The sequence below is a fragment of the Dasypus novemcinctus genome, chromosome 8 (assembly GCF_030445035.2).
Source record: "Dasypus novemcinctus isolate mDasNov1 chromosome 8, mDasNov1.1.hap2, whole genome shotgun sequence".
NCBI lineage: Eukaryota > Metazoa > Chordata > Mammalia > Cingulata > Dasypodidae > Dasypus > Dasypus novemcinctus.
Window position 1 is genome coordinate 62876915 of NC_080680.1, and position 16072 is coordinate 62892986.

The following is a 16072-nucleotide window of genomic DNA, read 5'->3' on the forward strand; positions in this document are numbered from 1 at the left end:
GAAGCAGGGCCCCTTGGAGAATATGAAGTCAGTGATAAAATCCTCTGGGGGAATGGAATGAAGATGCTTCCTAATTGAAATAAAACGCTGTGTGTGGCTGATGAAGGAAGACAGGGTTTGGGAGCTGCCCTGGAGAGCTCAGAGTTTTCTTTGCTTTATCTGACTGAGGCTCTGGATCACCCATATCTTTGAAATTATTGAGTAAAGGTTGATACGGGGTGAAATCTCTGATTTTTGTGATATGATTCAATAATCTGCTCTTGTGTGTATATTCAGTGACAGAGACCTGCTTCCAAAGTCAGGCTCTTCCCATGATTTCTACTAACATCCTCCCCTCCCACTCCCAGGTAACCTCAGGTCAGGTTTTAAGTTCCAGGGATGTCTGAACCCCAGGCCTGTGGCAGAACTGATATATATTTTTTGATACCTCAGTTATCTATTTAAAGAATAAATTTTAAAAAATACACATATGCAATTTAAGAAACAAGATATATTTGACTGCATTGTGAAAGTAAAACTGGAAGTACTCAAAACTAGATTCACCCTTGGAGGTGAGCCAGGTCTGTGGGTCTGCAAGGACTGAACCTAAGAATTGCTTTAGAGAAGGCTCCTTAGACGCTCACTCCCTCCCACGCTCCAGTAGCCAAAGAACCAGTATCAGTGTTCTGCAGTGAATATGATGCCCAAACAAGTCACTCTCCTCCTAAGTCACATAATTTTAGCACCACGAACAACTTCATTTTGTCTTTAGGAAGGTTGATAAAAGAGAAATGTTACTCGTAGCTGGAGAGGAGGGAAACCTTTTCATCCTATTTCATTACAGACTGTATTCAAGCTGGGGGCCTCAAAAGACAAAATCAGCATGTGGACCACAGATCCTACTCTTGGTATAAAAATCACCAATCATGAACTGCGTTGTTGCAGATAAAGCATGCCAGAGGGCCAGATGGTAAACCAGAGAATTTTGGTGAGGCTTGTGTGATGGAAGCATAAACGTGCTTTGTTAAGAGAAGTCTCTTCCCTCACATCCTCAATGCTATATAAACTCTCAAACCCAAGCCTGAAATTTACCTTCAGCAAGGGGGTCAAGGGTGTGTATCATGAGCTGGAAGATGCTATTCCTCATGAGACTGTTGTGGAGGGAGGCAGAGCTTCCTCCTCGCTGGAGACGTGGTTTAGCCTGAGTGGAGAAACCAAAGAGGCTGTTAGTTATTAGAAAGGCAAGGCAAGTGCAGATACTAACTAGACTGGTGGCCATTCATTTCTGTTACATGATCACACATGACTGACAAAAGATTTTCAGAGTACATTTCAAACCCTGTGAAGGAATGGCTTTCTCACATCCTTTCCTACTAAATGAATTAATAGTGATTTTTTTTTTTAGCGCTTAGTAAACTCCAGGCAACGTGCTATATGCTTCACATCCTTTGGTTCATATCATTTTCAGAATGAACTCTTTGAAGTAGTTACTGTTATTAGTCCTTTAAACAGTTGAGGAAATGTAGTCTCAGAGAAGTGAAATGACATGTCCGAGTCACACAGACGAAAGTGGAGAACAGAGGAATGGATCTCAGGTCTGCTTCATGCAAAGCCTGTGATCTAAACTAGCAGGTGGTCTTTTTGGACTGTATACCCTATCAGTAAAATTTTGTGTGTGTGTATGTGTGTGTGTGTAAATACATCTGAGCATATATGTATGTGTTCTCAAACATGTGCGAAAATAGAAATTAAGAATAAGAATACAGAATTACAGAGATGCTCATATTTTGTCTTGATCCCCAAACAATCACCTTGTACATCTTTGAGTATCTCATCTATGCCCTGGGAACCATGGCTCTAATCCATGAAGTCCTATATTCTGGGTGAAGTGGGATTTGAAGAGACAGAGCCTCTTATTTTGAATCCATGGAGAACCCTCCTGAATTTCACATCGACTCCTACTTGTTGTGATCCTTTGGCCAAATAATGGAACTGATGAAGAATGAACTTCTAGAGATGAGTTTGCCAACATACTTTTTTTCTTTTATCTTCCAACACAAACAGTCCAATAAAATCCAAACTTGTTTTGACATATTTTTATCCCAAATAGGAATTATGTTCTTCCTTTTGGTTGACTGTCTGCTAATTTTTCTCATTATCCCTGGGAAAGATGCATCAGAGAGCACTCAACTAACTAACTTAAGGGAATTAAGTTCTTATTAAAATTTTGGTCCAAAAGCCTGACATGGAATTTTTATAGGGTCAGGCAAAAATTAAATACTATTTCCCACTAAGTCTCTCAACCCTCTATATAATAGGATTTCCAAAAAATTCTATCATACTCCAGTCTCAGAAGGGAGCTTCCCAAGAAAAGTCTCACAAGAGACACTGTGATCATATACATTTGGGAAGTGTTACATCCTAGGTCTGCCCACTTTTAGAGATTTAAGATACACATCAGACTTCTAAGTCTTAACACTAGCAAAATCTACTTAACTTTGATTAACTTGGGCAGTGTTTCTAAACTATTACCCAAAATCAGGTCTCTTATTTTGTAGAACACTTAGCAACAGTGTAGTGAGCTTGAAGTGTGGGTAAAAGCTAAACATGAGATACATGGAGAAATCTGACTTTTCTCCTGTGATTTGTTACAATTGATTTATCACTAGAAATCATATTTCCAACTAAACAGGGTTGGAGAAGGAGCAGAGATTATTGGTGCCTCAGTGGTGAACCAGACCACATGCTCCTCAGAGGAAGGAGCTGGTCTGTACCCCTAACCTGCTCCAGACCTGGCATCTCATATGGGCTCTCAATGAATGTCACAAGTCCTTGCTCTGAGCATTACATGAGAAAGCACGGGGTCATATGTGTATCTTCAGTACTAGTTCTTTCAGCCTTAAAATTCTATAACATTTTAATGCATTGTGTTATTTGGTTTTAGAGGTTTCTCAGATGATTAGGGTTTAAAAGATTTTAGGGGCAAGTATAGGAGACTTGAGAGTTGAAATGTAATTGTTATTTGACAGCTGAATACAAGAACACTGAAGGTCATTTCCTTGCAATGCTTCACAATTTAAAATGTGATGTGTTAATTGGATGGGAACTGGGAAATGAGTTTAGTGTTAAAAATTTGTTATCACCACTGTTACTATGGGTCTCAGTCTGGGAAACTGGAAGAACTCTGTGTGGAGAGCTTCATTAAAATAGGATTATAGCTAAAGAGGAACTTAAAGAATTCTTTTGGGTATTGTGTATACATTGAATACAAAGGTTTCATAAAGAATTTCTTTTGATGGGACCAAAAGAAATTTCCAGCCAAAAAGTGTGTACATGCAGATACTTGGAGAAAATTGATAAGAAGCATTAGATCCCACAATATCAGCACAACATCCCTTGGAATGCAATCTGGAAACATTTCACTATGAAAGTTCATGCCAAATGGAAGAGAGAATTCAAATTTTCTGAAACCTGGTCCCAGAAATAATTTTGTGAATGTGAGAATTCAATCATCACTAATTGTAGAACAGAGTATACATAAACAGCAGTGGTTTATACCATTTCAGTATTCCAAGGGAGAGGATGATTTGTTGAACACATACTCCCCTCTTTCTCCCACCCCTTCCCCACATTCTCCACAGGCACAAGAGTAGGTACAGACAAGGTCACTGCTTCCTACCGGTAGAGCCTGTTCATCCTTGTCTCTGGTTGTAGATGACTGCATAAGACGAAAAGGCAAAAACAAAAGACAAAGAAAGAAAGAAAGAGCGAATCACTTACAGGTTTTACATTTAATAACAAATACCAGTGTAAGAAAAGATTGGGTTCTTTCTGCGCCGGCCAAGGGTTAAGCAAACATGGAGAACTATGAGCATAAATTTCTAATCAATATATAATAATTTACTTAGGCACATGATAGGTTCTTCCATAAGGTCAAAGTTGAACGACCGACCCAAATGTCCAGCATTAGAAGGCAGTTAAATAAATTATGATACAGTGATGTTATGGAAAAATAAGATATTTGTTAAGTGAATTTGAAAAAGCATTTAAAATACTTATCGCATTTTATAAACGAAAATAAATAAATAACACTATCGTATATGTAAAGGAAAAAAAACTCTGCCAGGAATTATACCAAACTATTATTAGTGGTTATTGTTGCAGGGTGGGATTACAAGGAAGTGTCATTTTCATGTCTTTTGGCAGAGAGTCAGCCTTCACAGCTCTACACTGGTGAATAAAATTAAACCTGAAGAAATTAGCTTTTTAGTAAAGTAGAATCATCACACATGGAACTTAGATAACCCACCTTCCTGCCTGCCCCAAGCATTTGTTTCCATTTCTAAAGTGGAAATCTCTATCAGTTTGGGAAAAGTTGACTAGAACTTAAGGCCACATGAAGGCCTAATCATATGTTGGAAGAGAATTCAACTCTGATAAGGGGACACTGGGATTCTACCAAGGGCTGTGCTCTTCAACTCAGTGAGAAATTCCTTTCACTAGAACAAGGGGGGCACCATCCTGTGATTTTTCCAACATTGTACAGGTGCCTTGGAAAACTTACTCCCCATGTGTATTTTCTCAAGCTCAGACCATTCATTGCCTTTGTCACTTATCATGTATCAAGAACAAACTGGAACCTTCCTCTGTCTTGGTCCTTCCCATTAGAGTCTAAGCCAATCTATGCCTTCAGGAGTAACCACACACTTGGAGAAAAGGAATGGGTGCAGAGCTATTTTAAAACCTTCATGGGTTCTAGGTGCTCTCTTTTTTAGGTCCTACCATACACATCATATAAAACACATTAAAATGCCCCCCCATTCCACATCAAATATACATTTTTGTGTAAAAAAAGGATTCTTATAATTTTGTGTTTGAAATTGTTTACCTAAGTTCTGCACAATTTTTCTGTAAACCTAGAACTTCCCTAATAAAAATTATATTAAAAATGATTTGCCTATGTGCAATTCATTTAATTTATGATTGGTTATAATGAGTTTCTCAAAAACTACCATGGATGCTCAGAAATCTTGGATAGCAAGAAAATCAGAAATCTTGGATAGCAAGAAAATCACAATTTGTTTTCACATGTAACATAACTTGAGATGACATTTTAATTCTTAATGAAGTTGATATAAAATCCTTTGTAGGCATTCAATGAAACATTTAATAATTTTGATTTTTGTAGATACCTTTTTGGATTTAGGAATCAATACCAATTTATAATTTTCCGTCTGGTTTCAAAATTATTGTAAGTCCTGGAAGAACCTGTAAGCCTCAGGCCCCAACAGAAGGGTCCGGGGTTGATGGTTATTCCTAAGTACAGCCTGTGGGCATCACTAAATTTGCAGAACCTTCTGAATTAAGGACTCTCTCTCCTCTCTCTCTCAGTGGCTCCCTAAAACACTAATAAGAAAACATCCCTGAAGCCCCAGTTCACAGGAATGTGCTTGGGGAACTGGTGTGCACCTGAAATTGTCCTTTGATTTCCATTTTGCTCTGAGAGGCTCTGAATGATTTGCTTCTCTCTAGCAAGTCCTTTCATTTTCTCTCTTTCCACATCAGACAGCTCAACAGATGGCCTCACATTCTACAGAACAATCCTCCAGGGAAATTATCCAGTGCAGTGAGCTCAGCCTTTGGACATACATCGAGATTAACTGCCAGAGCACGCCTTCTCAGTTAGGAAATGTACACCTTGTGGCTAAATGGGAGACAAATAATCATGAGCTGGTATTGATACCACAGCAATTTATTTTTGTTCTACTACAGAACATGAAGGAACAGGATGAAATTAAGGAAAGAAAAGGGTGCCCTACATAACAGCAAATATATCACCAGCTGAGAATTTGAATTTTTAAAAATAAATTTAAAAAAATTATTTGATGGAGGAAAAAAAATCCAAACTTGTCTCTTGGTTTGAAAAGAAGAAAAATATCTACCCCACTGACTTCCTTCTTCCCTTGCAGGGAGGATCATAATACCCAAAAAAGTAGAAAGAAAATGCTTTATACACTGATCCTTCAAAGAAAAAAGAGTGCAGGGAAAGAAATCCTTTACAAAATTTCCAACTGTTTGGCATCATTACTTTTCTTTCAAGTGTGATTTGCAGACATGAATGTATATTAGGTCATAACATGCAAATTTAGATATACACATAAATGGCAGCTGAGGCCATTAAAACACCCCTGTACCTTCTTTTTATGTAGCCCTCTTGCAAAAGAGATGAGAAATGTGACATGCGGTGTTAACTGCCCATTTTCAGGTGCTCATCCACATCTACTGATAATTTTTGATGTTCACCTGACAGCCTCTCTCTTAGTGCATCATGTAGCAACCTCATGGTCCTGGGAATTTGCTTTTCATTATGTTAGGAATTCAATTTTAAAGAGGTTTTAATTACACTGAAGTAACTAGTGAAGGAGACAAAGAAACAGTCTAAGTGTATATAGCCGATACTTACTGATGACAGTGTTTTTAACCACTGGATTTTGTCACATGGTGGTTAATGAACTAAACGGGTTTGCCTCGGTATTGTGAATTTATTTTCAGGGTCATTTAAGATCTGACTAGTTTATTCTAACCCATAGAATGTTACAGATGCCAACTTCTCCAAAAGAACACTAACATGACTTTAAGGATAAATCTCGGCATCTTATTATGCATATTGTTTTTTAATCCTCTTAATTTTACACAAACCAAAGTACCATCCTTTTGGGCAGTACTAATTTTAAAGTCCAATTCCTGATGGTTAGCTCAAAGGCTGTGCCAGCTATTGAAAAGATGTGCCAATCCAATCTGTAGCATAAACGGCAATTATTGAGGATTATTTAAGAGAATTCATTAAAGAGCACCCCAAGGGCGATGTATGGAATTCTACATATTATGCATGATTGCTTTGTAAGCTCAAAACTTCTCTTATACACACACACCTAGTAGGTCAAAGTATACACCCTGTTTTAAGAGTAGCACTCTCCAAAAGAAATTGAGTGCAAGTCACATAATTTAAAATTTTCTAATGGCCACTCTAAAAATAAAAGAGGTGAAAATTTTAAAATGTCTTCTTGAACTGAATGTAGCCTAACATGCAACCAATGTAAAATTGTTAGTTTTCTTTTTAAAAAATTACCCCAAAGGGTCTCAAGGCTGTGGTGTGCTGTGCCAATGAAGATCCTCTTCTCCATTTATGAAAGGAGGACATCTACTGGGCCACAATGTAAGTAATACATCAGTCATTTAAAAGAACATATTCCATAATTCAAGCCCTTATTTAATTTAAACTGGACCCCCCTCTAATAATTCCAAGTTAGTCAAGTGCTGACTGCACTTAAATTGAATGATGCCATTATTATCTATTTTTCTCCAACACTAAATGAATTCAGAAAAATTGAAATTATACGAAGTAATTTCTCTGACCACAATGGAATGAAGCTGGAAATCAGTAAGGGGCAGAGAACCAGATCAAGCACAAAGATATGAAAGTTAAACAACACACTCTTAGACAACCATTGGGTCAAGGAGGAAATTGCAAAAGAAACCTGTAACTACCTTGAAATGAATGAAAATGACAACACAACATATTAAAGCCTATGGGATGCAGCAAAAGCAGTGTTGGGGTAATTTATAGCCATAAATGTCTAAATTAAAAAAGAAGAAAGAGCTAAAATCAAAGCTCTAACTACACATCTGGAAGAATTAGAAAAGGAACAACAAACTAACAAGGCAAGTATAAAGAAGGAAATAATAAAGATCTGAGCACAGCTAAATGAAATTGAAAATAATAAAGCACTAGAAAAAATTTAAAAAAACAAAAGCTGGTTCTTTGAGAAGATTAATAAAATTGACAAACCCTTAGCTAGACTAGCAAAGAAAAACAAAGAGGATGCAAATACATAAAATAAGAAACAAGGAAGGAGTATCACCACTGATTCCACAGAAATAGAGTATCAAAAGAGGATATTTGAAAAATTATATGCCAACAAGATGGATAACTGAGATGAAATGGACAAAGCTGTAGAAACACACAAGCAGTCTACACTGATGAAAGAAGAAACTGATGAACTCAACAGACCAATCATGAGTAACAAGATTGAATTAGTCACCCAAAACCTCCCAACTAAGAAGAGGTCAGGACCATAGATGAAGTCTACCAATCATTCCAGAAAGAACACTAATCTTACTTAAACTCTTCCCCAAAAAAAGAAGTGGAGGGAGGGAAGTGGCTGTGGCTCAATCAGTTGGGCTCCCGTCTACCATATAGGAGGCCCTGGGTTTGCATCTTGGGACTTCCTTGTGAAGGCAGGCTCACCCGCACGCCAGGGAGAGCCACCTGGTCTGCAGATGCCACGGAGCACTGTCAGGCCTGCAGATGCCATGGAGTGCTGACTCAGCAAGTGACACAACAAAAAAGGGAGATAAACAAAAACACAGAAGAGCGTGTGGCAAATGGACACAGAGAGCAAACAGCAAGCAAGCTGCAAGCAGGGAGGGGAAATAAAATAAATACAGACACAAAAGAATGCACAGTGAATGGACAGAGAGAGCAGACAGCACACAAAAAGCCACAAGGGGCAGGAGGATTAAAAAAAAAAGAAGTGGAGGGAGCACTGCCTCACTTATTCTGTGATACCAACACCGCCCTAATACCAAAGCCATAGAAAGACGCCACAAGAAAGGAAAACTACAGACCAATCTCTTTAATGAAACTGGACAAAATACTCAACAAAACACCTGCTAGTCATATTCAACAACACATCAAACAAATTATACACCATGACCAAGTAGGCTTCATCCCTGGTATGCAAGCATGATTCAATAGGAAAATCATTCACTATAACACACCACATTAGCAGACCAAAAGAAAAAAACCACATGATTATCTTTATTGATGCAGAAAAATCAACAAAATATAGCATCCTTTCATGGTAAAAACATTTTAGAAGACAGGAATAGAAGGAAACTTCCTCAACATGATAAAGGGTATATATGAAAAACCCACAGCTAACATCATATTCAATGGTAAAATGCCAAAGGCTTTCCCTTTAAGATCTGGAAAAAGATAAGGATGCCCACTGTCACCACCCTTATTTACACTGTGTTAGAAGTACTTGCTCGAGCACTTAGACAAGAAAAAGATATAAAAGGCATCCAAATTTGGAAAGATGTAAACATTTCACTATTTGCAGATGACACAATCCTGTACATAGAAAGTCCTGAGAAATCTACAACAAAGCTTCTAGATCTGACAAATGAGTTCAGTAAAGTGACAGGATTTAAGAGCAACATGCAAAAATCAGAAGCATTTCTGTACAACAATAATAAGCAATCTGAGGAGAAAATCAAGAAAAAATTCCATTTATAATAACAACTAAAAGAATCAGATACCTAGGAATAAACTTAATTAGAGATGTAAAGGACTTGTATGCAGAAAACTACACAACATTGTTAAAGGAGATCAGAGAAGACCTAAATAAATGGAAGAATATTGCCTGTTCATGGATTGGAAAACTACACATCATTAAGATGTCTGTCCTACTCAAACTGATTTACAGATTTAATGCAATCCCAATAAAAATTATAGCAGCATTTTTTTTTACTGAATTGGAAGTTAATTATGAAATTTATTTGGAAGGGCAAGGGACCCAGAATAGCCAAATACATATTGAAAAAGAAAAACGAAATTAGAGGAATCACATTACCTGACTTTAAAACATACCACAGAGCTACAGTGGTCAAAACTGCATGGCGGGACAGACCATTGTGCCAAGCCCTTGATATTAATGACTGTACTTGTGAACCTTTTCTTGTGAAATTGAAACTTAGCCTTGTATTGCATGTTACCTAAGAGTTACCTCCTTAGGGCCTCCTTGTTGCTTAAATGTGGCCCCTCTCTTAAGCCAAATTCACCATATAAACACATTATCTTCTCCCCAGTGTGGGAATGCCTTCTCCCCAGTGTGCGACATGACTTCCAGGGTTCAGTCTCCCTGGCACCAAGGATTACTGCCAAGTGCCAACTATCAATGCACCTGGAAAAAGACCTTGACCATAAGGGAGAAATGGTAAATACAAATGAGTTCTTATGGCTGAGATTTCAAAGTGAGTGGTAGATCTCTCTAGAGGTTATGCTTATGCACGTCTCAGCAGGATCACATTGACTGCCACAGTAAATACTGCCTCAAACAGCTGGGCTCCTGAGAGCTCCAGAGACATCCAGACACTATAAGCAGGGCAAACAGCTCAGGAGTTTGGCACTTTGCCAGTGGGCCTTACCTTAGAACTTATGCTCCCCAGTGTGACAGGGTTTGACTCATTTGTGGTTTCCTTACACATGGCTCCTCTGCTCCTTCTAGTATATTTGAATCTACAGTCAGTAGTATACTTGATAGGCATATGTCCAAGAGACTTAAATCTTTGATCTGTCCATGTGCCAGCTGGGCCCTGAATCTCAGCAGGGTGGCAACACCTATTCTCCAGATCACTGGACTCATCCAGGACAACTAACAGGCAATGATGAATGGACAATGCCCATCCCAAGGAACAGGGAGAGTCTGCAACTACAAGCAAGAGAGTTCTAGTCATCTGCCCCATGGGATTTAAGTCCCCTCTCAATTAGAAACAGAATAGGCACCACCATCCCAGAACCCTCAGGATTGGGGAATGAGCAATGGAATAAAGTAGACTTACTATTATTCTACTACAGACTTATTGTTATTCTAGCAATGGAAGAACTTTTATCATTGATACAAAAGCAGTGGCCTGTTGTGGGAACCTGGCTTACCCAGTTCCTTATTGTAAATGTTACACCTGTTCTATTGTAAATGTTGCAGTTGTTAGATGTTGCAGTTGTTCCCTATTATTGTAGATGATGTTGCAGTTCTAATAGCAAACAGCTGCTTGGTAGTTTCCAATAAAAACGAAGTGGAAACTGGGGTTGAGGCTCTCAGTTGTGGAAACTGTGAGTCCCCTGGTCCCATCTTTATTTCCTCTCTCGTGTTTCTCTTTGTCCTTTATTTCTTTAAGTTCTGCATTGCCTCCCTTCAAGCCAATCTATCGCTGAGTTGGTTGTAGCAACTGGCACCCAATGTGGGGTGTGAAGGGAAGAAGGCTCACAGCAACTGGTGGCCTGAACAGGGACCCGAAGGGAAAAAGGATTGTCTTGAGTGAAACTAAAGTTGGTGTAGAGGTGCAGAGCCCCAAGTGGTTTGGAAAGCCTTCGAAGTCCTCGAGGGTTTGCTTATATTTCCCCACGAGACAGAGAATGTCCTGTGTGGGTACCAACTCGTCGGAATAAGCCATACCATGAATGCCAAGAGACAACGGAAGTTCCTGTGGAAACTGGAGCCTCCGGTAGTGCAGATGGAGAGATGGACACTGGAAACTGCATGGCTGGGTCTCATTTCAAAGACTAGAATGGCTTTATATCAAAGTATCTAAACTAAAGAACTTATTCAAGCATGGAATCATAAAGCAAGTATGGCTTGGGGACAGAAAGAGATTAAGAAGGAAACTGAGAGGAGGAAAACTGGAAAAGAAATGTTGAATTATAAAAGGAAAAAATGAAGAAATTCTAGATTAATAGATTTGCAACTGCTTTTGTGTTTGTTCAATGTCAGTGTATGTGTTGTAATTGTTCCAGTATGTGATTGTTCAAAAAAGAAAGAAAAAGAGAAAAAGGAAGGAAAGAAAGTAAAAGGAAGGAAGAAAGGAAGAAAAAGAGAAAGGAAGGAAAAGAAAGAAAAAGGAAGGAAAAAGGTAGAAAAAGGAAAAAAGAAAAAGAGAAAGAGAAAGGAAGGAAAAAAGAATAAGAAAAAGGAAGGGAAAAAGAAAGAAAAAGAAAGGAAGGATAAAATGAAAGATTAAAAAGTTAAGCAAATATTGAAAAAGGTAAAAAGTTTGTGGGAATGTGAAAGCATTCAGTGAGATGTGTTTTGTAAAAGTAAAACAAGGCTGAATGAATACAAAAAGTGCAAAAACTGTGTGAAAAGGTCAGCAATGGACTTTTGCAGTTCTTCAAGGCTTTTTGCCCTGGCGTGAAGGCAATGAATCTGGCTGCATAGAAGAAACCCGTGGCAGTGACCCTACTAAAAAAAATATCAGACAACGGTATTTTAAGGGACTGGAAAAGGCCTTGCTGCTCAATCAAATTCTTAAATGTTTGGGTAAGACAAAACTATATTCTCTGCTGTAATTGATAAATACAATGCTTTCTCATGTTAATGGAGTTTGTAATAACTTAGCTTGGATGTGGCCAGCACTAATATCAAGTACTGGCCTATATAGCTTTGCCATTTGGGCATTTTAAGCCCATGAGAAATGAAAGTTTATTCATTAAATGTATGCTAGTTGGAAGTCTTATTGTTTGTTGTTGTATAATCTATGGTAGTTATGGATTATGTATAAAATGCTTGAATACTAATCAGAACTTTCATAATGAAACATATTGTATACTTAAGTGATTTGATGAACTGTAAGTGTATATGTATCTTGATGTAAATCTCTTGTTTTAAGTTTGAACAATCCTGAGACTGAATATATTGAGAAAAAAATTTGATGAGTATTGTTCAAACTTAAAGTGAAAATATCATGCCGGAAGCTTTGTTTATCAGTGAAATGCCATCTGCATAGACTTTGCAAAAACAAAAAGGGGGGAATGTTGTGGGACCTGGCTTGCCTGTTCCTTATTGTAAATGTTACACTTGTTCTATTGTAGCTGTTGCAGTTGTTAGATGTTGCAGTTGTTTCCTATTATTGTAGATGATGTTGCAGTTCTAATAGCAAACAGCTTCTTGGTAGTTTGCAATAAATACAAGGTGGAAATTAGGGTAGAGGCTCTCAGTTCTGGAAGCTGTGAGTCCCCTAGTCCCATCTTTATTTCCTCTGTCGTGTCTCTCTATCCTTTTATTTCTGTAAGTTCTGCGTTGCCTTCCCTTCGAGTCAACCTATTGCTGAGCTGGTCGCAGCAGTGGCCACTGGAGGTTCTGAGGTGAGGGAGAGGGAATAATAGGTGTATATGGGGGCATTTTTGGGACAGTGGAATTGTCCTGCATGACTTTGCAATGGTGGATACAGGCCATTATATATTTTGTCATAACTTAAAAAATTGCATAGGAAAGAGTGTAATCTATAATGTAAACTATAGTCCACGGTTAGTAGCAATGTTTCAATATATGTTTATTTATTGTAACAAATATACCATACTAATGTAGGAAAAATGTGGGAAAATGTGGGTGGGAAGTGGATGGGGCATGTGGGAATTCCTTATATTTTTTAGGTAATATTTATGTAATCTAAAGCTTCTTTAAAAAAAAATCCATTGTTCTCCCTGGTGGAATCTCTGATTCCAGAAGAGAATTTTGGTACTTACTTGATGAGTTTTTAGTATGTTCCCCATTTTTTTTTTTTTTCAGATAATAAAATATATAGTTCATTCAGAAAGTATTTTTAACTCTACTAATTATTTAAAGCTCTTAAATCATCTTCCTTTGAACCTCACAAGCCACAGAATGAGAAACAATTTCACTAATTATAAAGTGTAATTTTGATGTGACCTTTGTACAGTCTCAGCCCACATTACACACACATGAAATTTAACAAACATTGTGGTCTAGTGGCCTCCTGCCTCCACAGTAAGAGATGTTAGCATGCCCCTGTTTCACAGACCTGGTTGGTCACAGTAAATCAGGCATTCCTCACCTGCAAATCACAAAATCAAATAGGTCATTGTGAAGATTTCATGAAAAATGTGCAAAATATAGTGTGGTTTTCTGGGTCAGCATCAGCTACAAAGGAAAGCCATGCAATCTGTTGCAAAAGCCAGGTTGGAACTATAGACTTTCAGCATCATAACCCTTACCAAATCTTGTGAAATGTGCCTAATTAAATTCGTTGTACCAAGGACTTAAAAGCACTATATGATCTATGAAAACCAATTTAAAAGTATAATTATATTGTCATAAATGTGATATGAAACAAATGAGCAGGATTAGAAACATTAATCCAACATGTAACTGACATTAATTTTAATGTCTTAAGAATTTAGATGGGTTGGGTGAGGGATGATTAGAACTACTGTCATTTAAAAAATTAATAATTGTGAGCTGATGTCTTCTTTTTCTTTCAATACATTTCCTTGTAATAAACAAACATGTTCAAAAATCTCTCTTGGTTCAAGATGAATGAACTCCTGGCCTTATAGGAAGGTTAGATAAAAGGTACAAAAAATTCACTTCTGAAATTAGAAAGGAAAGAAATCTTACCACCTCTTAATGAAGATGGAAATTCATCTCCTTCTACCTCCATTTACTGTCTTAACATACTTCCTAAAATATTAAGGCAGAAGGGATTAAATAAATTCCTACAGAGTGAAATATAATACTAGGAGATTTAAATTCAAATTTTGACCACTGGTTGCTGGGTAATTATTCCACTGTCATTGTCTTTCAGGAAACTAGGAATCTCAAAGATTAATGACAGCTGCTGAAGTTGGCAGCGCAGCATGCAGGAATACCCACTTCACAATTCTGATTTAAGAAAAATGTACTGGAATGGAGAGAAAGGGTAGAAATTATTTATGTAGTATAGAAATGGAAGCTCAATTTTGGAAGCAAAACCTTTTGATCATTTGCTTGAATAATCTCCATAATCATGAACTATTTGGGATTGCAGAAAGAAATTTCAGAAGAATAGATATCCCAAGAAATGGAGGGAGTAGAAGAGAATTTGCTTACAGACAGTTAAGGAACAACATTTTGCCATATAAATAGTTTAAATAAAGAGAAGAAATAATATGAGATGAGAGGTGTCATATAACTTTAAGAATATATAACTCAGGATCAGATTGCTTGGGTTTATTTTCCTGTTTCTCTCACTTACGAGCTGTGTGACCCTGGATCACTCCCTGTGTAGTCTCATGTGTAAACTGGGGATATAATAGTACCTACCCTCAGAGGTTTGTTGTGAGGATTACATAGATCAGTACATGTGAAGTGCTTAGTTAGACCAATGTTTAGTACATGAAAAGCACTGTGCAAGTATTTATCATCACTGTCATTATTATCAAGAACCACAAAGGAGACATTATATGACAAAAGGAGATTCAGGGCTGTGAACTAGACTAGAGAAAGGGTTGGCTTCTATGCGCAGTAGGAAAACTCCACTGATTCGGGTGACAAAGGTGATTTGTATAGAACATTGGAAAATGGCTAATTGGGCACCCTCCAGGTTGGCAGCTGTGAGAGGAGGAGATGACACCAGATTACATTTCAGGACTTGGCTTCTGACTCCGGCCCTGTCCCATGAGTCAGCACTGTCTGAATTACACAAGGCAAGTTCAGCATTTCATATCCTATACCCCTGAGTGGGCTTGGTTTTAAGGAAGATGTGGGGGCTGGAAGATTCAGAGAAGACGGAACCCAGGTCTGAACCGAAAGGATCCTTACTCTCATTTTGAAATTCTAAAGGTTTCTGGCCACTTTCACTTGGTGGGATTTACTTGCAAGCAGAAAAAGGGAATTATCTGCATCAGAAAGGCCTGTGGCCTAGCTGTGAAGTCCACTTCCGACGGACGCCTTTCTTCCCCTTGGTGGTTGTTTGGTCTGGAGGTTCTCTGCATCTGGGACGCCAGGCTGCAATGGGGGTGAATTCTGAACAAACCAGGGTCAGGACCTGGGTGCACTGGTACCTGCTGAATGTCATAATTTGGACAAAGAGGGAGATAGGGTCTCCTTACAACTTGGAAAAAAGTTGACCCATGTGAGTGCAGCTGCTTATGGCAGATGAGATGACACATCTGTATAAATGACCCTCTGTAAAAATGTCAGGAAATATGATCTGAGAATACTCTCAGTAAATCAAGGGGACCAGGGTCATTTCAGGATGCAGAACGTGGCTATACCTGACCAGCTGAAATCCACACAATTGTAAATAATCAGTCTATAATGTTTTATGATCATATAGCATTAGCAAAGAGCTAGTAACATACAAATATATTGTGTGTGTCTATCGAACTCGTGCTATTTTCAAGCACTGAGTAAACACAGATAAATTTTTCCCTCTCTTTTTTAAAAGATAAAAGGAAACAGAATCCTTGTAT

The 16072-nt window shown here is 38.0% G+C and overlaps 1 protein-coding gene across 5 annotated transcripts in view; it reads right to left on the bottom strand.

Moving 5' to 3' along the window:
- The window catches only part of SLC24A2 (solute carrier family 24 member 2), a 353299-nt gene that overhangs the window by 172104 nt on the left and 165123 nt on the right, over positions 1 to 16072 (bottom strand). For 3 of the 5 annotated variants that reach the window (XM_058301921.2, XM_004446758.4, XM_004446759.4), the window contains exons 3-4: positions 3659 to 3697; positions 1072 to 1180 (exon numbers count right to left, since the gene is read on the bottom strand). In XM_058301921.2, the coding sequence (XP_058157904.1) occupies positions 1072 to 1180; positions 3659 to 3697 (148 nt within the window). The remainder of the gene's footprint in view (positions 1 to 1071; positions 1181 to 3658; positions 3698 to 16072) is intronic. The other 2 variants (XM_071216759.1, XM_058301920.2) reach the window with 1 other exon arrangement.